Source organism: Bombina bombina, chromosome 8 (genome assembly GCF_027579735.1).
Source record: "Bombina bombina isolate aBomBom1 chromosome 8, aBomBom1.pri, whole genome shotgun sequence".
Classification (NCBI taxonomy): Eukaryota; Metazoa; Chordata; class Amphibia; order Anura; family Bombinatoridae; genus Bombina; species Bombina bombina.
The window spans coordinates 58,266,775-58,291,857 of NC_069506.1; the positions used below are offsets into that span (position 1 = coordinate 58,266,775).

A 25,083-nucleotide genomic window follows, 5' to 3' on the forward strand; every position below is an offset into this window, starting at 1 on the left:
ATAGTCTAACTCTAGATTAAATTTTTTTAGAAAAAGTAGGAAAAAATCCCCTTATGACCGCCAAAAAATCTCCTAACCTAAAAGATAAGTTAGTAAAAAGTAGATTTGTAAGGTCTGAACCTGAAAGTAATTGGTTGAAAAAATACCAACAGGTCAAAGGGAATTTCCCATGTGGACACTGCGTTTATTGTCCATACATGCTTAAATGCAAAACCTTTTCAGAAAATACTGATAAACAGTTTAATATTAGATGTTTTTCTAATTGCAATTCAGTAGGGGTTGTCTATCTTTTACAATGCTCCTGTCCTCTGTTCTATATTGGAAAAACAAAACGGATGTCCAAGGACAGAGTACAGGAGCATAGAGATGACATCCTCTATGAAAGAGATACTAGCGTAGTTCGTCATTTAAGAGAGGTACATAATAGCAGTACTGTCTCTTTAAAAATTTGTAGGAATTGACAGAGGAATAAGTAATGGGAGAGGAGGCAATGAAAATAAATACCGTCTAAATAAGGAAGCAAGATGGACTTACACGTTAAAGGGACATTAAACACTTTGAGATGGTAATATAAAATGATAAATTGTGTATAATAAAACAGCTCTACAATATACTTTCACTATTTATTTTGTCCTCTTTGCCTATAATTCCATTCTGAAATTGTGAGCTTTTCAGTTCCTGTTAGAAATGGAAGTGCAGAACACTGTTAAATCCAGCACAACCATTGGCTGCACACTCTAGTGACCTATTTATAACTGTCCCTAATTGGCCACAGCAGAGAAGGTAACACAAGTTACAACATGGCAGCTCCCAGTGTTTTATAGACACTAAAACTTTACACTTATTTTGTCAATTTTTAAACAACTAATGAAACTTTAAAAAATACATCTACATGTTAGTCATGGACTAATCTTTTCTTTGAATGCATCATTCTATCTAGCATGTATTTAGTGTTTAATGTCCCTTTAAAAACAGTTTCCTCACATGGTTTGAATGAAAGAATAGAATATGCATATTTTCTGGGCTAAGTGCATATAATCTATAAATTTTGCAATGACTCTTTTTTCGTTAATATTAGTAGTAATTTAAAGGAAAATTCCCTTGATTTGATATATCTTATTTCTCTTAAATTGCAGGTCAAATTTTTTTTTCTATCCTATCTTTTGCTACAGAACAATGCCTTTTCTAAACGTTATCCTATTTACTAGCATTTAATGTAAACATCGGGTTCCTTCCTGAACTATTGACTCTCCATCCCACCTTGTATATAGTTATTAGTTATGTTTGTATAATGGTACACATGGGTCTCGGTGAATGAGATGGGTTTTATACATAATGTATCACCTCTCTATACATTGTATCTAAATGTTGGTAGCAATAGGAGGTTTGGCCTTGATAGCCAATGAAATAAAGTGACAGCTGAAATGAAACCACACCTACAAGAGCTAAAACCAACAAAAGGCTGGAGATACAGGTGATTGACAGTACTGACGAGGCCCCTGCTTTTTCTCAGAAATGTGGAGCGAATAGCACGTTGACTGACACTTTTCTAAAGCAGTAAAGCAGAGTTGGAAGTCTGGAGTACAGAGGCGAATATACTCGATTTATCTCAGTCGGTCTCCTTATGAGCAAGGAGACGCGACCTATGTGGAGGAGTAAATAAGAGTACTGGATGTCGGAGGTTGCTATCCCGGTCCAACAGTTTGCCTTGAAACGTGAAAACCTGGACTTCACAACACTTACCGGAGACAACTGTAAGGCTGTATATGTCATTTGGGTTGCAACTACCTATCCTGTCTAAATTGGCTGCTACTGCTTTCTTACATCATATAGCGGTTATTTGGCTGATTTTAGAGGACGTTCTTACCTCGGTTTACTGGCTATCCACACCTGATGAATACACCTGCTGAAAGTTTGATTGAGGTCACTGCCTTTGCTATTCTCAAGACTGCAAATATTGGAGGACGTCTTTTACCTCATACTCCAGTTTTAATTCGATCAGGACAATGAGCTTCTAATGGCTATTATCGCCAAATTACCTTTTATGGAGGACAGTTGCAACATTGATGTTCAGGTTGTATATAATATGTAACATGTCAATTGAGCTTTGTAATAGTGTGTCTTGAAATATGCTACACACTTTGTTATTTCCACGTTTATCTGGGAATCTTTTTATTGCTATTGCTACCTTTTGCATTGTTTATATGTAAGTAAGCATACAGTATATGCCCAGTACTTGTAGTTGTCACCCACTGCAGTGATTTAACATTATTTTCACTGATTTTGAAAATCTGATTTAGTCCTTGCTGCTTTATATTTGTAATAAACCCATTTGCACTTACCTGAGCCTGTGTGCCCTTGTTTTTTGGTTTGATAAAATCCTCCAGCCTTATATCTATATCTTAGATTTGTAGGGAATTTCTTTATAGAGTGCTGTAATCCCCCATCTTTCACAGTATCTCATTTAACTCTACTGTGTCATATTCTTTTCTCAAATATTCTGAATTAAATAAATATATGTGTGTGTGTGTGTGTGTGTGTGTGTGTTAAATAGTGGCTCGTCTAATGGATTGAAATAATTTAGGAAATTAGCAAAAAAATCCCCAAGCTTGCATACAATTGCAAGATGGTTTAAAAGCTACTATTTTTTTAAATTGTATTTAAATTTCTGGTTTAAATACTTAAAGATAGTAATGGCTGTTTTTTTTATTTTGTACTTCAGGTATGTCACCATGCAGACTGCCAGCAAATGAATCAAAAAAATCCTTTGAACTTGTGTGAGTCATGTGATGTCAAACTTCACAGCAACATGCACTTTGACAGACACATACGCTTTGACTTGCCACCTCAAGGTAAGAAAAATATTGATTTCTTTGTGACATAATTTTACTTAAAATTGTGCCAGTTGTAACTGGTAAGCAAACATGACCACACACACATATCACATACTGTATATAGATAGATAGATAGATAGATAGATAGATAGATAGATAGATAGAAAGAAAAAAAAATATATATAGAGAGAGAGAGAGACAGAGAGCTAAACACAAAACTGGGACTCGCTGGTCTTTCCAAAATAATCTTTTACTGTGAAAGTAGTGACGTTTCGGGGACAAAGTATCCCCTTCCTCAGACACAGTGTATACAAAGTGCAAACAAAATATAACAAATATTACACAAACCCCACCCCCCAATTAGGATAAAAAAAAACCGCCAAAAGGTAGTCACATAGTAAACAAATATAGTGTGTAATTACTTACAGCAAAGCTAATGCACAAATCTGTCTGAGCTTAAAGGGACAGTCTAGTCCAAAATAAACTTTCATGATTCAGATAGGGCATGTAATTTTAAACAATTTTCCAATTTACTTTTATCACCAATTTTGCTTTGTTCTATTGGTATTCTTAGTTGAAAGCTTAACCTAGCTGTGTTGGTTATGCAAAACTGGGGAATGGGTAAAAAAGGGATTATCTATCTTTTAAAACAATAACAATTCTGGTGTAGAGTGTCCCTTTAATAATAAGTGCATGTGAGTGAGATATATGTGACATGTATCATGTAATTAGAACAATATGGTCTGCACAAGGAACAGGCAAACAGATGTGGGCCCTCATTATTGATGACAAGATAGTCCCAAAGTCATAAAAAACAGTGCCAGTCTATGACAGTATTGAGTCCATTAGGTTGCACAGTGTTCAGGCGATAGATCCTCCTCGCTTCTGTTTGCAGGAGTAAAACATGTGACGACTTAAGAACAAGGATGGCCAACCATCGGAGTGCCATACGTCAAGCATTACGTATAGGAGACTCTAACCAACCGGTAGCACGACATTTCCTTGAACGAGGTCATAACGTATCAGACTTACGATATCATATTATAGACCATGTACCTACACTCAGCGGTGGAGGAGATAGGAATAGGATACTCCTACAGAAAGAAACAAGATGGACTTTTGAAGTGGACACTATTACCCCGAAGGGCCTTAATACGAAACTGGAATGGCATAGTTTCCTTTAAAGTTTAATTTGGATAATATAGCCTAACTGTTGCTCTGATAGTGGCAGGCTCTCCTTGTCTTTCTCTCTCTTTCTTTCTTTCTTTCTTTCTTTCTTTCTTTCTTTCTTTCTTTCTTTCTTTCTTTCTTTCTTTCTTTCTTTCTTTCTTTCTTTCTATCTTTCTTTCTTTCTCCCTTTCTTTCTCTTTTTCTTTTCATTCCCCTTATCTTTTCTTTTCTCTCCTTTTTCTTTTCTTTTTCTATTTTTTCTTCTTATTTTCCATTTCCTATCTTCTTTCTAGTCTCACCTCTTTTCAATCTCCCTATAAATTTTGTGTATTTTTTGTATTTTTTTGTTTTTTTCTATATGTTTCTGGTCGTGGGCTCTTTAGGTTTATTTTTTGTTTAATTTTTGCCCGTTTTACTTATGTTTTTATTATTTATTTTTTATTATTTTATTTTTTTTTTATTTATATTTTTTCTAAATATTTTTTCTTAGTTTATTTCGAATTTACTTCTTGTTCCTCTGCGTATCTATATTAGTATTTTCATGCTATACCGCCTTTAAGCATATGTGAAATATGGTATGTCTTGAGAGTGTGCAGTGAATATTATCAGCATAGTTATTAGCATTGCTAAACATATTTATTAGCGAATAGACAGTACAACTGTTCTGCAAGTAATTAGTTGATCTTTTTTATGATTTGCAGACATTTTTAACATTGTTCAGTATTTACTTATTTAAAATACGGTCTAGTCAGTTAGTTGTATTGCATACTGATAGCATTTAGTCATTTGTTTTAAGTAAAGTTTCGTAGCACAGGTGTTATTTATGTCTAAAATTACATGGTAATGGTTATAGACAAATGCTGGCAGGTTGCTAGGCAACGGACGCCGTCTGATGACACGCGCACCGGGTCACGCAACTGCTGGACTTCACATGTGGTTTGATTGTTAATGAGGTAAGAGGGTATTTAAATCCTTGCTTAAGGTTTATTTATGATTGTCTGAAGACGGGGAGTGCTCCACGAAACGTTACACATAAGGGAATAAAGTGTTTTCACCCCTTGTTAAATCCGGTGAGTGCCTTCTATTTTTTGTTATATTTGCATATTTGTAGTGCACCCCAGTACAATAACGGTTGTCGAGAGTGCTAGGCCATACTGAACTTCTACAATGGAAAAGGTAGAGGGCGCCACATAGTGCAAATCAGACTGTAACACAGCAGAGGTTATAGGAGAGCAGTATGTATCCTACTCACGTGATGGAAAGCACTGTTGTACAGCACAAGCAGACCGGAACCACAAAGTCCCAGCAATGATACAGGAACAGATGGTATCTCAGTGATACAGGAGCAAATGGTGTCCTTGTCCCACCAGGGGGATCCAGCGGTGATGCAGGAACAGATGGTGTCTCAATAATACAGGAACATGTTATATATAAAGGTAGAGAGAAAAAAAAAAGAAAGATACATAGATATAGAGATATAGATATACAAATATAGATAGATTTTTATTTACAGTATCCCACAAAAGTGAGTACACCCCTTACATTTTTGTAAATATTTTATTATATCTTTTCATGTGACAACACTGAAGGAATGACACTTTGCTACAATGTAAAGTAGTGAGTGTACAGCCTGTATAACAGTGCAAATTGCTGTCCCCTCAAAATAACTCAACACACAGCCATTAATGTCTAAACCGTTGGCAACAAAAGTGAGTACACCCCTAAGTGGAAATGTCCAAATTGGGCCTGAAGGCTTGCACGGAAACAGGGGCATCAGGGGCCGTTCGGCCGTTGATAATTCAGCCCTTAGGTGTGGCTGAGCCACTGTGTCATACCTAATAAACTTTGGAAATATTTTCACTTGATGTAGTTTGAAACACCTTTTTCTTTATTCTAAAGACGCTTCCTTGGCCTCTACGTTTATGTTTAAAAAAAAGTAGATGGATTTAGTTATAAATCAAATTTTGTTTTTACTTTGTCAGTTATGATGGTATTCATAATCTTTATTGTTATGTATCATTTCTCTCCGCAAACTTAAAAAGAAAACCTTGTAATAATCACTGTCTACAAGGACAGCTTGTCAGATGTGCTCAACTAAGGATTAACAAAGCTTGCAAAGTGGATCAGGCTCATGGGATTGCCCGGACTCAAGAAGCAGCCTCTTTTAGCTCAAGTATGATACTCACAGAAGAGAACACTACTGTAAAACTGTAGTCTTATCTTGCTCACAGGGCCTGTTCAAGTCTTACAATACAATAAAAACTTGATTAAAGGGATATTCCTGACAGAATTGGAAACCACATGGATGCATTTCAGTATTGAACAGAAGCAATTTTGTAAAATACATGTATTAGCAAAAATGCTTTTAATAAAAGCTAAAGCTGTTTCAAAAGAGTATTTACATATGCAACGTACACCAGCATTTTATACGCAGTACATGCCCAGAGAGCCTAAGGTGCTTGTACCATCTGGTAATTATTTAATTTGTTAATTGCTGACATGACACAAGCCCCAGTGATGATCTGAGCAGCTGCAGTATTTAAAATGTGGGTGCAGTGACAATATCTAGCTATGCTTCACATGCACGTGCAGAGAAAAATGTTAACACTAACACAGTGATAACTTTTACTAGAAGCATTTTTGCCAATACATTTATATTGCAAATATGTTTCTATTCAAAGATGTAATTAATCTATGTGCATTTAAATGTTGACTAGTATGTCCCTTTAAGATGTTGGGGTGTATCTTTCACCCAGTGCCTGTTAAAGCTAAAAGACTGGCACCAGGTGCTTGCAGGTAGTGCAAATCTAGTGTAAAATAAAAAGCTATAAGTATTTTAACACATTAAAAAGTGTCTTGAAAAAGTGGGCTCTGACTGCTAATAGGATGAGCAAATTTGGTAGTTGACCTTACTGTGACAATCACTCCAAACCTGCAAAACTTCAAGTAAACTTGTTCAGTACGTTATCATTTATTATGATGTAAACAGTTGTTTTCTATTTGGCAATTTAAAGCTTTTAGACAATGCTACATCCCAAATTACTGCACTGATTTTAAAACGTAGAGTAGTCTTAAATTTCTTTGAATAAAATCCGTTTAATAGGTCCAGAAAACTTAAGCTTCCAATTTTTGCTATTGTGATTTTTCTCTCACATGTGCAATAGAAAAAAATGAAAATGTATTTCCTTAATTCATAAATGTGCAGAAGGACTTTTGAAGTAGCAGACTGTCATAACATTTCATTTAGTTTTTAGGGGGCATATTTAAGAAGGTGCGAGCGGACATGATCCGATATTGCGGATCATGTCCGCTGCACATCGATAAATGCCGACAGCATACGCTCTCTGCATTTATCATTGCACCAGCTGTTCTTGTGAACTGCTGGTGCAATGCCGCCCCTGCAGATTCGTGGCCAATCGGTCGCTAGCAGGGGGTGTCAATCAACCCAATCGTATTCGATCAGGTTGATTTCCGGCGATGTCTGTCCGCCTCCTCAGAGTAGGCGGACAGGTTATGGAGCAACGGTCTTTAGACCGCTGCTTCATAACTTGTGTTTCCGGCGAGCCTCAAGGCTCGCCAGAAACACAGGGCATCAAGCAATTATAGCAATGCAGTGCAGTCAAGGGGCTAAGTACATTTTTATTTATCATATATCTTAAAAACTAGAGAAATTAAATGGCAGAAAACTAAAAAAGCAGGGAAATGTATTGTTTCAATAATTGTGTAATGGAAACTTGAAGCTTAAGAATGTTATAAAAAAAAAAAATAAAGTATCTGGATAGAAGTGATTCCTAGAGCCAATGAGCAATTATTACGGCATAAAGGACTATGGGGCCGAATTATCAAGCTTAGAATGGAGCTTGATGCCCCTGTTTCCGCGCAAGCCTTCAGGCTCGCCGGAAACAGAAGTTTCTAAAGGCCGCTGCTCTATAACTTGTTCGCCTGCTCTGAGGGGTGATTGACACCCCTGCTAGAGGCCGTTTGTCCGTGAATCTGCAGGGGGCGGCATTGCACAAGAAGTTCACAAGAACTGCTTGTGCAATGATAAATTCCGACAGTGTATGCTGTCAGCATTTATCGATGTGCGGCGGACATGATACGCTACATTGTATCATGTCCGCTCGCACTATGATAAATTGGCCCCTATGCGTTTTGTGTGTGCTTGTTTCCTGAAAAAATGTCAATATGTGGAGAATGTTCAGGAGATAGGACTGATTCAAGAAGCCTCTTTTAGCTCACAAATTTAGTTTTGACCTTAGTATGGCTAAACTTCAAGTCAACTGGTTAAGAACATTTTAAACTATTATTATCTAAACGAAAATACTAATGGCAATTTTAGAGTTTTTAAGTTATGCTAAATCCCAAATTACCAATTTTAAAAGGATAGATTTATATTTGGTTTGGGGTGGAGCCATTTGACCCCTCTCCCCATCATCAAGGATACCCAAGAGCATAGTGTTAATGGCTTACAAGGTCTTTAGTAATGACCACCAGTTCCAATATTGAGTGTATCCAATTGATAGAGTTCAGTCTATACCCCGTTCTTGCGGTCTAGTGGAGTTCATAGAAAAGATTTGTCCTAAACTATGTTATATACACATGCAATGGTTATACGATTAGCTGTAAAGCAGTTTATTTTCCTAACACTCTTGTTTATTTTATTGGTTTCATTGGGGACAAAGTAGACTTTATAATCAATGTATTTTAATGAAAGGCTGCTTGTTCCATAGCCACACCTTGCATTCAAACATGATGCCTCTTTAAAACTCTTTTCTGTTGTTTTTACTGAACCTTTTCAAAGAATATACATGTTATGCAGCGTAGGCTTCTAATTGTTCATTAACTTTATGATCACTTTTATCTTTAATGTTAAAAGAAGGAAGCGTTTTTGCTGTTTGTAATTTTCTTTGGGCTTGGGCTGAATTTTCTGGTTGAGACATGAATTTATAAACTCTGCCTTCCACCTACGGATACTTTCTTCTGAAATAAACATCTGTTAACTTTCTGTATTGGGTAGAAATAATAATTATTTATCTGCTGTTTCAAATGGTATAGAATCAAACATAATTACTATAAACAGTACTGTAACACACTGATTTAAAGGACAGTAAACTGAAAATGTAATTTCTCATAAAATGTTTAATTAGGCGTAAAATATACTTATTAATGGACTTTTATTATTTTTTCCCACCTTTCATGTAATTTAACTTTGATAATTGTGTTTCTTCCACTGCCATAAAATGTTGAAAGTAAAGAGGGTGTCACAGATACGAAGCTGAGAGGCAGGTTTCTGATTGGTTATGCCACCCATAGTGTCTGAAAAGGAGGAAACAACAGTAAAATCATTTAAAGAATCAAGATGTGTTACTGTTGGGATTCAATTTTTATCATTTTCTCAAATGCTCAGATTATATTTTTTACAAACATTTTTATTTTATTTACATTAAATTCCCTAAATATTAACATCATGTTTGTTCATGGCTGCCACAAAGTGTATGGACACAACGGAACTGCTTTTTAAATATTATGGGGCCGATTTATCAAGCTCCGTATGGATGCCCCTTGTTTCCGGCGAGCCTTCCGCTGCTCCATAACTTGTTCGCCTGCTCTGTTAAAATTGTTTAAAAAAAAAATCAACAATAAAGTATCTGGATAAAAGTGCTTCCTAGAGCCAATGAGCAATCATTAAGGCATAAAGGATTATGGGGCTGAATTATCAAGCTCCGAATGGAGCTTGATGCCCCTGTTTCCGTGCGAGCCTTCAGGCTCGCCGGAAACAGAAGTTATGAAGCAGCGGTCTAAAGACCGCTGCTCCATAACTTGTCCGCCTGCTCTGAGACCGCAGACAGAAATCAACCCAATCGAATTCGATTGGGCTGATTGACACCCCCTGCTAGCGGCCGATTGACTGCGAATCTGCAGGGGGTGTCATTCCACCAGCAATTCACAAGAACTGCTGGTGCAATGATAAATGCCGACATCGTATGCTGTCGGCATTTATCAATGTGCGGTGGACATGATACGCTACATTGTATCATGTCCGCTCGCACATTAATAAATATACCCCATTGACACAACATGATTATAAAATGGTTATTTGCACACATTCCGATAATAAAGTTTTAATTATTCTGTTTTCTAACCTGTGTGATTGATGAGTAGTCCATTTGCTTGAGGGAGAGAGAGAGGAGAATGTCTATGTTCAGAAGAGTCCAGCAACGGAGATTGAACAAATGTTGAACCTTTTAGTCAAGCACAAACTAGGCAGCCAATCAGAAGTGTGATGAGATTTAGGTTGTCTTCTAAAACAGCAAGTTGAGTTGTTGTTACTACTTTGGCAAATGCTAGGCCAAGACTAGTTTCTGCAGCAATAAAATCTAATGTACAACCATACATAAATAACCACCCCAGCATGAGTTCACAAATAAATATAAACAGTACCCCAATAAAAATGTGAATAAGTATTAACAATTTGCAAAGATAAATGTCCCAAAAATATGAATAAGTAGTTACAATCTTCCAAAAATACATATGGATTCTGTAAATGGAGAACTCATCACATTTCTTTTTAGAATAATCCAGGTTCTCCCAGTCCCCAAGGGTACCAGAATAAGAAACAGATTAGGATGGTGACAAAGAAGAAATGAAGCTACAATGTCAATATTCCAGTACAGTCTATAAGCGCCTCATTAGGCATAGGGGTCTATCCATGTTTAATTATGAAGATGTTCTATAGACACTGGGGGGCGATTTATGTAAGTGCGAGCGGACATGATAAGATGTAGCGTATCATGTCCTCCGCACATCGATAAATGCCGACAGCATACGCTGTCGGCATTTATCATTGCACAAGAAGTTCTTGGGAACTGTTTGTGCAATGCCGCCCCCCTGCAGATTCGTGGCCAATCAGCCGCTAGCAGGGGGTGTCAATCAGCCCGAATGTATAGGATCGGGCGGATTGACCGCTGCTTCATAACTGCTGTTTTCAGCAAGCCTGAAGGCTAGTGCGAAAACAAGGGGAACAAGGGCCATTCGGCCCAATGAGTTTAACAGCCAAAGGCGCTTGATAAATGTTAATCACCCACAGATCGGCCATTAACATATGTGGGCCAACTATATGTGCAGGCTCAGTCCAGGGTTTCCAACAACTGTGATGGCGATAGAGTTGCACCAGATAATAAATTATACTGAATATGTAATAATTTTTCAAAAATAAATACAAAATCATGAATTAAAACATGCCTAGAAGTGATTGACAGTTGCAAAATCAATACAGAAATCAATACCAAATATACCTATCAGTAACTGACATTAAAACCTATTTTAATGCAAAATAAATGCCATTCAATTAAATTGCAAACAAAAATCACACACATAAGGGCCAATTTAACAACCCCCCGAATGCAGCCATATGCTGCTGTTAAGAAGACCGCTTAAGACCGCCGCTCCTTAACTCGTCTGCCACCTCTGAGGCGGCGGACAGCAATCAGACCAATCAGATACGATCGGGTTGATTGACTCCCCCTGCTAGTGGCCGATTGGCTACGAATCTGTAGGGGGCAGCATTGCACAAGCATTTCACAAGAAATGCTTGTGCAATGATATATGCCGACAGCGTATGCTGTCAGCATTTATCCATGTGCAGCGGACAATAATAAATCGCCCCCATGGCCTCAGTTAACTCTATTTACCCACTATAAAAGAAAGCACTCACTGATAGGGGACATTGTATATTGGCCATGTTGTCAATGATGCTGATTGGCTGTGGAGGCAATAGGGATGGGATTTAAGGTAAAATGAGCCCAAATCCTCCGTTGTAGATTTCTGTGGTTGTTTTATTTGGTTTATCGGTTCCGGTGTTTGTTAATCATTATCCATTATCATTTGTTCAGGATGCCATTGTGGGGAAATGGAGATGGAATGTTGTGACAGTTCTCCAGCTCTAAAATGTATTTGAGTCCCACTTGTAGTAGAAAATAGAGATACAACCAAGGCGCATTAAGGGAAAGGCTGGAATTGATAGTTTATGTCTAATGCCAGGTTTAGCTCTTCTTAATAATTAGATCCAATAATCACTGCAAAAGATATAAAAAGAGGGCCTAATATTGCAAGTATCACCCATGCACAAATCCCCAGAAAGGGAGCGCACTCCAATAGTGCAAGTCAAGTGGTCTTGGTCATTGAGGAGCTTCCCAGGTAGCTCTCCTCCGGTACTTGTGGTGAGTCTCCACTGGTGCTATAGACCGGAATAACTTGTGTAATGTTTACATGGAAATCACACAAACTCATAGGGGTAGATTTATTATGCTGTGGATAAAGCTGTTTCCACGCGAGCATTCAGTTTTGCCGGAAACAAAAGTTAAGAAGCAGCGGTCGTAACACCGCTGCTCTTTAACTCATTCACCACCTCTGACGTGGCGGACAGCAATCATCCCGATTAGATACAATCGGGATGATTGACACCCCCTGCTAGAGGCCAATTGACCGCAAATGTGCAGGGGGTGGCATTGCACAAGCATTTCACGATAAATGCTTGTGCAATGATAAATGCAGACAGCGTATGCTGTCGGCATTAAGCGATGTAGGGTGGACATGTTCGCCACAGCAAATCATGTCCGTACGAGATTTCATAAATCTACCCCCCAAGAGTTTAAAGCTACAAAACCCACAAAAACACTATAGGTGTATTTGATTCAGTTGTTAAAACATTTACAAATTACTGTAGCAGGGCTTTCCCTCCAGGGGATTTATTGCCTGAGGCCATGCCCTGATTGGAGGAAGCCTGATTAGTCATTGCTAACGTGTGAAGAGATGATCTCCATGCGGGGGAAGCTGCTCCGGCTGTGAAGAGAAGAAAAGTACGTTTTTAAATAAAACGGCTGCTTTCTAAACTTTGATGAATGAAAGGGCCCCTGTTTTTAATAGTATTTTTACTTTACCTTCACTTTAAGTGGAAAAACCTCTGAAATCAAAGAAAGTCATCACCAATATTGAATTAATTAGCTGCCATGTGTTACTTTCACTATTTCAACATTCATTTTTTTCCATGAAAGTTTGTAGAAAATGCTTGGGAAAACCCGGCTAAGAAGTTTGTCATATGTCAGTTCATTATAGTTTTTCACTTTTTTGTGTGTGTCTAATTAGAATTTACAGTTATATTGTTGACCAATTTTAGTAGATTTAATTGTGGCTTTTATAAGTAAATCCCCTGAGTTGCAATACAGTGGTTAGGCGTTGGAATTCTTATATACTGGAATGGGATTGTGGTTTGTTAAATATCGAGCTGTTATGATGAGGCATGAAAAAGCGACTTTTATCTTACAAAAGTAATATCCTTTTATTAGTTCATCTCACTGATAATTTTCCTTATTACAACTTAGTTGACATCATGTACCCTATGAGGAACTGTCCATCAAGTTTCTGTCCACACAGAAAGAGGAACGAGATCTGTTTAATGTTTCCATAGATATAAATCAGGAGGAGGAAAAGAGTTCAGAAACTCTAGGATGGTAGGCAGGTTTAGGCAGTAAGGGTAGGGTTAACCATTAGGGGGCCGATTTATCAATGTCTGTCCGACATGATACGCTGTAGTGTATCATGTCCGACAGACATTGCTGAATGCCAACCGCATATGCTGTCAGCATTTAAAATTGCACAAGCAGTTCTGGTGAACTGCTTGTGCAATGCTGCCCCCTGCAGATTCGCAACCCATCGACCGCTAGTAGTGGGGTGTCAATATACCTGATCGTATAGGATCGGCAGCCGACCAGTTAAGGAGGAGCGGTCTTATGACCGCTGCTTCATAACTGCTGTTTCCGGCGAGACTGAAGGCTCACGCAGAAACAGGTTCATCAGGGGCCATTTGGCCCTTGATAAATCGGCCCCTTGGTTTTTTACAGAGAACAACAACATATAACATTACAATGTATTCGCAACTCTAAGAACCAAGGGCGTTAATGGAATATTTTATTAGCTAATTATCAATGGGCTTGATTAATAAATGATGTGGATCCTCATTGATATTGTAAGATCATTTTCAAAATTCATTAAACATCATTTCACCTATATTTTATAAAGATTAATTAGCGGTAGTTTGGTAAAGTGTACAATAGATGATCTCTTACACATAAAACAAGAACCTATTGCTAAGTGATTAAAACAATTACAACCTCAACAATTTTGGAAACACGCTTGATACACAGTTAATGTAAGTATTTGCATGTTTGTTTTTCTTATCATAGGAGTAGATTTGCTGAATAGAACAATTGGAGTAGACAGGAATCCCCAATTTATTTTCATTAGCAATGTGCATTGTTTTTCAGTATCCTATCAACTTTGCTGAAGCCAGTTAGGGACAGTCAGATAGCACAGTTAATTTGAAGCATGCAGTGAGCACTTCCAGTTCTCAAAATTGGAAAACCCACAATTTTCAAATTAATGAAAGTATGCTGAAAAGTTGTTTGACTGTGAATAATGAAACATTGTATATATATATTACTTTCCCAAAGCATTTTTTGTATCTTTATATTTCAACAAAGCCAAGCGTTCTCTCAATTAACGGAAGTCAAGTTGTGGAACTCCCTACCAAGGAAGTTGTGGTGAATGATTCAATATAAATTCAGAAATTTAAAAAATGGGTTTTACTAATTTTCCAGTCTAAACATATTGTCCCAGCTATGACATAGAGCATAGAAATGTAAAAAAAAAAAAAGATTAATGAAGAAATCCATTTTTGTAACAATTTGTTTTTCCATTTATGACAGTGTTTGGCAAATTTTCCAATAAAGTTTAAATAAGAGTCAATGTAGAAATACATCACAAAATGCAAATGTGTGCAGGGACCAATCAGCAACTAGCTCCTCTTTTTCAACAAGGGATACCAAGAGAATAAAGCACATTTGAAAATAGAAGCAAATTTAAAAGTGTCTTAAAATGACATGCTCTATCTGAATCAATGTAAATTTAATTTCTTTTCCCTTTAATATGTTTTCTTTTAATCATTACATGGCAAAACAGCTTGATATATTTTCCTACATAAGCATAAGCTTTGTTTAGACACAAGAAGAGAAGAGACAGAGCGCAACCACCTCTGAGCATAAAAACATTTATTACAAAAATGAGCTGAGATAAAAGCACTTGTGTACAAGAAAACGTACATAAAACAATAAAAATGCAATCACAAAAAAGTCACCACCATTCCAGGTCCTTAGTTAATTCCCAGAGAGGGTGATTCTTTCTCTTGCTCCTCTGTTCATCTACAATCCTGTGGAGCGGGTAACGGGGAGGCTAGGACGCCACCGGAAATGATTAGGGTAAACCTGACGTCATGGACTCACTGTCTGAAGCTGTCAGCAGCTGCTCCACTGTAGTCTGTTCTTGAGGTACACTCTACGCGTTTCGTCGGGTTGTGACCCGACTTTGTCAAGAGATAATTTCATTGTGGTGAATACTTCCTTTTTAAAAGTGGCGGGTTTGACACGCCTCCGGTAAGGGTAGTTCTGATTGGCTCATGATCATAGCTCATAGCGTGTCTATAGAGTCCATCCTGTAGCCCAAATAAAAACATTGCTGGTAGTAAAAAAACACACAAATGGGTACAAAGAGAGTAACATATTATAAGTAATATGATTAAAAAACATGTACTGTGAATACATATTTTAATGATTGATTTTATTTTATATAGAACTTAGCGAGTAAGAGTATATAACAAATACAAATATATAATCCATTTGACCCTAACCAATAAGTTGTGTGGAAACTCAATTCATAAATGAATACATAAAATACAATAAAAAATGATGATAACAGCGTTACTAGATATAGAATACTATCAATAGTCAAGATAAAAATACTAGTACAAGGTACTTAAATGGATAATGACATTCATATGTCTTATTTATATACCTTATTTCTAATTAATAATAAATAAATCATATAGTAAATCAAACAATTTCATTTGGTAAGTAAAAATACTGGGCATTCTTTGTCACAGGGTTTGGAATACTATACTAGCCCAAAGAGTCCCCAAGGATGAGATATATCATGAGGTCTCACATGAAGGAACAAGCATGGAAACAACTTAATGGAGACCTGTCATAACCTAACTAGGTGTTACCTATATGTCTGTCCTCATAACTTATAACTGCACTGACATAAAAGATGAATTAAAAATACTAAGTTGAGAAAAAATGCTAATAATCTACATAAAAGCCTGGAGGTCTAGATCAATGTTCAGACCCTTCGGATTGTCGGTATTGAGGGTTCTGAGTTCAAGGTTCCAAAAGGTTTCCCGTTGTCTCAGACTCTTCAATCTATTTTTAGAGCAATTAGGAGGGATCCAATCTAATAGCATAATTCTTAAACTACTGTTATTGGCCTCATGGAAGTGTTTAAAATGGAACGGTACACTATGGTTCTATATTCCATTTTTAATATTACCAAGATGTTCATTGAACCTATTCCTTGCCATTCTTTTAGTACGACCTATATAATAACAATTGCAATCACATCTCAGAAGATATACCACATAATTCGATTTGCAAGAAAATTTATGTTTGATTTTATATGATTTAGTTTTGTCAATATTTTCAAAAGTATCTCCTCTGATGATGTTATTGCACGTGTTGCAATTTTTTGCCCTGCAGGGCCAGGTTCCATTCTTTCTACTAAGCCAATGTATATTCTGGCTTTGTGCTGGAGGTTTGGCAGATGTAAATTTAGATGGAGCTAGGGTGTTCTTTAGATCCTTGTTCTTTCTAAAAATAATTGTAGGCTGGTCCGGTAATGTGACCCCTAGTATAGGATCTGATGTCAGGATCTTCCAATGTTTTTTGAGAATGTTGCTAATTTCTTTAGTACCTTGGCTATATGTGGTGATGTAAGCTTGTTTAGTTTTGTTTATGAAAGGTAGATGTAACATGATCAATATAGAATTAATTTTCTTTTATATGTTATATGTTCTGTATTATTATTAGCAAAACACTATGGCTTTGATCTTATTTAAAGGGACAGTCTAGTCAAAATTAAACTTGCATGATTCAGATAGGGCATGCAATTTTAAACTACTTTTCATTTTACTTTTATCATCCAACTTGCTTTGTTCTCTTGGTATCTTTGTTAAAAGCTAAACCTAGGTAGGCTCATAGGCCAATTTCTAAGCCCTTGAAGGCCGTCTCTTATCTCAGTGCATTGTAACAGTTTTTTACAGCTAGACAGCGCTAGTTCATGTGCGCCATATAGATAGCATTGTGCTCACTCCCGTGGGGTTATTTATGAGTAAGCACTGATTGGCTAAAATGCAAGTCTGTCAAAAGAACTGAGATAAGGGGCAGTCTGCAGAGGCTTAGATACAAAATAATCACAGAGGTAAAAAGTATATTAATTTAACAGTGTTAGTTATGCAAAATTGGGGAGTGGGTAATAAAGGGATTATATATCTTTTTAAACAATAAACATTTTCAAGTCGACTGTCCCTTTAAGTCATAATAATGGAGCTGCTATGAAGAATCTTGAAATAACATATTTGACTTAGTGACTCCATATTAGAAACCTGAGCAAATTTGGCTCATTTATACTTGGAGCAGTAAATAATAACAAAAAACAAAAAGAGGAACTGCTAAAAATATACCAAATTGTCAATAAGAATTTAGAAAGATAAAATTTGTCTTATGTGTCTAAGCTAATACTTAGGTGCCGATTTATCATGCTGCGAATGCTTGACACCCCCTGCTAGCGGTCGATTGGTCGCGAATATGTAGGGTGCGGCATTGCACAAGCATTTCACACAAAATGCTTGTACAATGATAAATCCTGACAGCATATGCTCTGCATTAGCATCTTTCTCAATCTTGCAGTCCACACCTCCTGTTTCTCAACCTCCTACCCTGCTAGATTGTAAGTTCCCATGGGAATAGGACCCTCAATTCCTCCTGTATGTGTTTGTAAACTTTGTCCTGTATCTTACAAGTCTTATATAAATGTTTTATTTAAAGGGACAGTCAAGTCCCAAAAATACTTAGTAATTTAAATAGGGCATGTAATTTTAAACAACTTTCCAATTTACTTTTTTCACCAATTTTGCGTTGTTCTCTTGGGGCGCGATCCGATATAGATCGCAGTTAGCGGTGCAAGCGAGGGAACCGGCGTCGCCCGCAGTTTCAGCTCGCAACTCGAGCCATCCCATATATGTCGCCGTCAGATGCTAACGTGCCGTAAGTCTCACAAACCAGCGATGTCCAGAAATCTGCGTAAGTACAAATTTCTGGCGTCGCCAGTGACTTGCGGCACGTTAGAAACTGCCGGCGCCTATAAAACCTGACTAAAGTTTAAAACACCCGCACTGTCTAACACGCCTCCCTAACATAGCCCGCACTGTCTAACACGCCTCCCTAACATAGCCCGCACTGTCTAACCCTCTATCCGCTATCCCCCCTCACTAGCCTAACAATAAAAAAGCTATTAACCCCTAAACCGCCGCTCCTTTACCCCGCCGCAACCTAATAAAGTTATTAACCCCTAAACCGCCGCTCCCGTACCCCGCCGCCAGCTATATTATATCTATAACCCCCTAAAGTGATCCCCTAACACCGCCGCCATCTATATTAAAATTATTAACCCCTAATGTAAGCCCCTTACACCGCCGCCATCTCTATTAAAATGACCCCTAATTTAATCTACCTACCCCGCCGCCAGCTATATTATCTATATTAACCCTAAGTATATTATAGTTAATATAGGTATTACATTATATATATTAACTATATTAACCCTAATTATATTAGGGTTAATATAGTTAATATAGTTACTATAGTATTTATATTAACTATATTAACTCTATCTAACCCTAACTAAATTTATATTAAATTAATCTAATTCATTTATAAACTAAAATATTCCTATTTAAATCTAAATACTTACCTATAAAATAAACCCTAAGATAGCTACAATATAATTAATAATTACATTGTAGCTATGTTAGGGTTAATATTTATTTTACAGGTAAATTGTTAATTATTTTAACTAGGTATAATAGATATTAAATAGTTATTAACTATTTAATATCTACCTAGTTAAAATAATTACCCAATTACCTGTAAAATAAATCCTAACCTAAGTTACAAATACACCTACACTATCAATAAATTTAATAAACTACAAACATCTATCTAAAAATACAATTAAATTAACTAAACTAAATTACAAAAAAAAACAAACACTAAATTACAAAAAATAAAAAAAAGATTACAAGATATTTAAGCTAATTACACCTATTCTAAGCCCCCTAATAAAATAATAAACCCCCAAAATAAAAAAAATTCCCTGCCCTATTCTAAATTCAACAAATTTCAAAGCTCTTTACCTTACCAGCCCTTAAAAGGGCCTTTTGTGGGGCATGCCCCAAAGAATTCAGCTCTTTTGCATACAACAAATACAATACCCCCCCCCCCATTACAACCCACCACCCACATACCCCTATTCTAAACCCACCCAAACCCCCCTTAAAAAAGCCTAACACTACCCCCCTGAAGATCTCCCTACCTTGTCTTCACCACACCGGGCCGAACTCCTGATCCGATCCGGGCGATGTCTTCCTCCAAGCGGCAAAGAAGAATTCTTCCTCCGGCGATGTCATCCTCCAAGCGGCAAAGAAGAATTCTTCCTCCGGCGACGTCTTCCTCCAAGCGGCAGCAAAGTCTTCATTCTTCCGGCGGCATCTTCAATCTTCTTTCTTCGCTCCGCCGCCGCGGAGCATCCATCCCGGCCGACTGCTGAACTTGGAATGAGGTACCTTTAAATGACGTCATCCAAGATGGCGTCCGCCGAATTCCGATTGGCTGATAGGATTCTATCAGCCAATCGGAATTAAGTTAAAAAATCTGATTGGCTGATTGAATCAGCCAATCAGATTCAAGTTCAATCCGATTGGCTGATCCAATCAGCCAATCAGATTGAGCTCGCATTCTATTGGCTGTTCCGATCAGCCAATAGAATTAAGATTAGATTAATTTAATATAAATTTAGTTAGGGTTAGATAGAGTTAATATAGTTAATATAAATACTATAGTAACTATATTAACCCTAATATAATTAGGGTTAATATAGTTAATATATATAATGTAATAACTATATTAACTATAATATACTTAGGGTTAATATAGATAATATAGCTGGCGGCGGGGGTAGGTAGATTAAATTAGGGGTTAATCATTTTAATAGAGATGGCGGCGGTGTAAGGGGCTTACATTAGGGGTTAATAATATTAATATAGCTGGCGGCGGTATAGGGGGATTAGATTAGGGGTTAATAATTTTTATATAGGTGGCGGCGGTGTAAGGGGTCAGATTAGGGGATAGATAAGGTAGATGGCGGCGGTTTTAGAGGCTCACAGTAGGGGGTTAGTTTATGTAGATGGCGGCGGGGTCCGGGAGCGGCGGTTTAGGGGGTAATAACTTTATTAGGGATTTCGGGGGGGGGGATCGCGGTTGACAGGGAGATAGACATTGAGCATGCGTTAGGTGTTAGGTTTATTTTAGCAGATCGCGGTTGACAGGGAGATAGACATTGCGCATGCGTTAGGTGTTAGGTTTATTTTCTAGTTAGTTTAGGGAGTTACGGGGCTCCAATAGTCAGCGTAAGGCTTCTTACGGCTGCTTTTTGTGGCGAGGTGAAAATGGAGTACGTTTTCTCCATTTTCGCCATGTAAGTCCTTACGCTGCATATTGGATACCAAACTGCGCTGGTTTGGTATACCTGCCTATGGCCCAAAAAACTACGGGCGACGGCAGAAATATACGCGCGTAACTTCTAGGTTACGCCGTATATAGGATACCAAATCAGCGTAAATATTGGCGTCGCCGGCTTTTGCGGGCAACGCTTTATATCGGATCGACCCCTTGGTATTCTTAGTTGAAAGCTAAACCTAGGAGGTTAATATGCTAATTTCTTAGACCTTGAAGGCCGCCTCTAATCTGAAAGCATTTTGACAGTTTTTCACTACTAGAGGGTGTTAGTTCATGCATTTCATATAGATAACATTGAGCTCATGCACGTGAAGCTCCTAGGAGTGAGCACTGATTGACTAAAATGCAAGTCTGCCAAAAGAACTGAAATAAGGGGGCAGTTTGCAGAGACATAGATACAAGTTAATCACAGAGGTAAAAAGTATATTATTATAACTGTGTTGGTTATGCAAAAATGGGGAATGGGTAATAAAGGGATTATCTACCTTTTTAAACAACAAAAATTCTGGTGTAGACTGTCCCTTTAAATGAATTGTACCCATGGACAGCGCTGCAGAATATGTTGGTGCTTCATAAATAAAGTATAATAATAATAATAATATATATATATATATATATATATATATATATATATATATATATATATATATATATACTGTATATATATATATATATATATATACAGTTCAGATAGAAAAATACCGGCACCCTCCTTGACATTTAAACAATGCTTATTTATTGGTCATATTAAAACACAGAAAGGTACAACAGCCAGAGCACGCCTGACATGTTTCGGCTTGGTAGCCTTAATTATAGACGTGCCTGAAACAATTATAGGGATATATGCTATAACTAACTAACGGATAGATTACGAGTCTTGCGTTATGAGTAAAACAGCAGCATTAAGCCTCATAACGCTGCTTTTTTACTACCGCTGCTATACGAGTCTTGCAGATTTAGGGGTACTGCACACTTTTTTGGCCTTACTGCAAATCAACTTACGCAAATTGCGTATAGTCTTTTTTCTATGGGACTTCCATAGCGCCGGTATTACGAGCTTGTCCTGGGAGGCCAAAAAGTGAGCAGTACAGCCTATCCCGTCAAGATTCGTACCGCATTTTAAAGTCAGTAGTTATGAGTTTTACACTACAACGCTGTAGCATAAAACTCATAACTAAAGTGTTAAAAAGTACACTAACACCCATAAACTACCTATTAACCCCTTAACCGAGGCCCTCCTGCATCGCAAACACTAAAATAAAATTATTAACCCCTAATCTGCCGCTCCAGACATCGCTGCCACTAGAATAAACATATTAACCCCTAAACCGCAGCACTCCCGCCTCGCAAACATTAGTTGAATATTATTAACCCCTAATCTGCTGTCCCTAACATCGCCGCCACCTACCTACATTTATTAACCCCTAATCTGACGCCCCCAACGTCGCTGCCACTATATTAAATGTATTAACCCCTAAATCTAAGTCTAACCCTAACCCTTACACCCCCTAACTTAAATATAATTTAAATAAATCTAAATACAAATTACTTTCATTACCTAAATAATTCCTATTTAAAACTAAATATTTACCTATTAAATAAACCCTAAACTAGCTACAATATAACTAATAGTTACATCGTATCTAGCTTAGGGTTTATTTTTATTTTACAGGCAAATTTGTATTTATTTTAACTATGTAGAATAGTTCCTAAATAGTTATTAACTATTTAATAACTACCTAGCTAAAATAAATACAAATTTACCTGTAAAATAAAACCTAACCTAAGTTACACCAACACCTAACACTACACTACAATTAAATAAATTACCTAAATTAAATACAATTAACTAAATTAAATTAAATTAGCTAAATTCCAAAAAAAAAGCAAACACTAAATTACAGAAAATAAAAAACAAATTACAAGATCTTTAAACTAATTACACCTAATCTAATAGCCCTATCAAAATTAAAAAAAAAGCCCACCCAAAATAAACTACCAATAGCCCTTAAAAGGGCCTTTTGCGGGGCAATGCCCCAAAGAAATCAGCTCTTTTACCTGTAAAAAAAAAATACAAACAACCACCCCCAACAGTAAAACCCACCACTCACACAACCAACCCCCCAAATAAAACCCTAACTAAAAAAACCTAAGCTCCCCATTGCCCTGAAAAGGGCATTTGGATGGGCATTGCCCTTAAAAGGTCATTTAGCTCTATTGCGGCCCAAAGCCCTAACCTAAAAATAAAACCCACCCAATACACCCTTAAAAAATCCTAACACTAACCCCCGAAGATCCACTTACCGGGAGAAGTCTTCATCCAAGCGGCAAGATGTCCTCAACGAAGTAGGCAGAAGTGGTGGCAGATTAGGGGTTAATAATATTTAACTAGTGTTTGCGATGCTGGAGTACGGAGGTTTAGGGGTTAATATGTTTATTATAGTGGTGGCGACGTTGGGGGCGGCAGATTAGGGGTTAATAACATTATGTAGGTGTCGGCGATGTTGTGGGCAGCAGATTAGGGGTTAATAAATATAATGTAGGTGTCGGCGATGTTGGGGGCAGCAGATTAGGGATTCATAAGTATAATGTAGGTGGCGGCGAAGTCCGGAGCGGTAGATTAGGGGTTAATAAGTATAATGCAGGTGTCGGCGATGTTGGGGGCGGCAGATTAGGGGTTAATAAGTGTAAGATTAGGGGTGTTTAGACTCAGGGTTCATGTTAGGGTGTTAGGTGTAAACATAAATGTGTTTCCCCCTAGGAATCAATGGGGCTGCGTTACAGAGCTTTACGCTGCTTTTTGGCAGGTGTTAGACTTTTTCTCAGCCGGCTCTCCCCATTGATATCTATGGGGAAATCGTGCACGAGCACATACAATTAGCTCACCACTGACTTAAGCAGCGCTGGTATTAGTGCGGTATGGAGCACAATTTTGCTCTATGCTCACTTCTTGCCTTTTAATGCCGGGTTTAGAAAAACCTGTAATACCAGCGCTGTAGGTAAGTGAGCGGTGAGAATAACGTGCAAGTTAACACCGCACCCCTCATATCGCAAAACTCGTAATCTGGCCGTAAGCCTTTAAGCTATATTTAATAGAGCAATGCAGATATAGATCCACAGATAGTAACTAAATAAGTTTTCATTTTAGATTTCTATATATACTAGGTAGCAAAAATGTATCAATTTATAGAAACATACTCAAACATAATGTATTCATTCTGTATTGATTGCACAATAGACCTTATTGGTTTCACCAATATAAAGTGGACAGTATATATTTGAGCATAGCAAATAAACTCATGCAAAACTTATGTGGGAGCAACAAATACAATTAGTGAGTAACATCCAATAACCTCAAATACACCATTGCATCCTATTTATCTTATTTTGGATAACAATATTAACTTTCATATATCATGTGTTGTTTAGAATTTTTGACATCATAATCTTTCTTTGACAATAATAATAATAATAATAATAATAATAATATTAAAGGGACACTGAACCCAATTTTTGTTCTTTTGTGATTCAGATAGAGCATGCAATTTTAAACAACTTTCTAATTTACTCCTATTATCAATTTTTCTTTGTTCTCTTGCTATCTTTATTTGAAAAAGAATGCATCTAAGCTTTTTTTTTCAGGACTCTGGACAGCACTTTTTTTATTGGTGGATGAATTTATCCACCAATCAGCAAGAACAACCCTGATTGTTCACCAAAAATGGGCCGGCATCTAAACCTACATTCTTGCATTTCAAATAAAGATACCAAGAGAATGAAGAAAATTTGATAATAGGAGTAAATTAGAAAGTTGCTTAAAATTGCATGCTCTATCTGAATTACAAAAGAAAAAATTTGGGTTCAGTGTCCCTTTAATATTGAGGAAAGAAGTGAACAACTTGGTAGTAGTACTGTCTATTTATCACTAAATGAGTGGATCAGTCTCCTTGAAGTGACCTACTATACAACTCTATTTCATTCCCAATAGTTAATGATGTTATAAACACTGTTAAACCCTTTTGGGATTCTAGGCTCTAGTGTGAAAATCCAAAAAGCCTTGCGTTTATGTACCAATTTTGTCATATCACCACCCTTTTGGATACTCTTACTTGCTCAATGACCATCCAGTTAAATGTTGAATTGTCGTTGTTATGCTCAAGAATGAAATGCCTAGCCAACTCAGAACTATACTTTGATCTCTTGATGTCTTAGAGGTGTTGGCGAATCCTCTCTCTTACCTCTCGTGTAGTGCAACCTTCATATTGCTTGTTGTTGCAACTACACCATATCAAATAGACAACATTTTTACTCCTGCAATTAACACAAGAAGTATTCTTTAC

At 37.2% G+C, this 25,083-nt stretch overlaps 1 protein-coding gene across 1 annotated transcript in view; it reads left to right on the plus strand.

Moving 5' to 3' along the window:
- The first annotated feature begins 335 nt into the window (after positions 1-335).
- Positions 336-25,083, plus strand: part of PLEKHG5 (pleckstrin homology and RhoGEF domain containing G5) — a 185,837-nt gene continuing 161,089 nt past the window's right edge. The window contains 2 exon segments of the mRNA XM_053690951.1: positions 336-416; positions 2,723-2,852. Of these exon segments, the coding sequence (XP_053546926.1) occupies positions 336-416; positions 2,723-2,852 (211 nt within the window).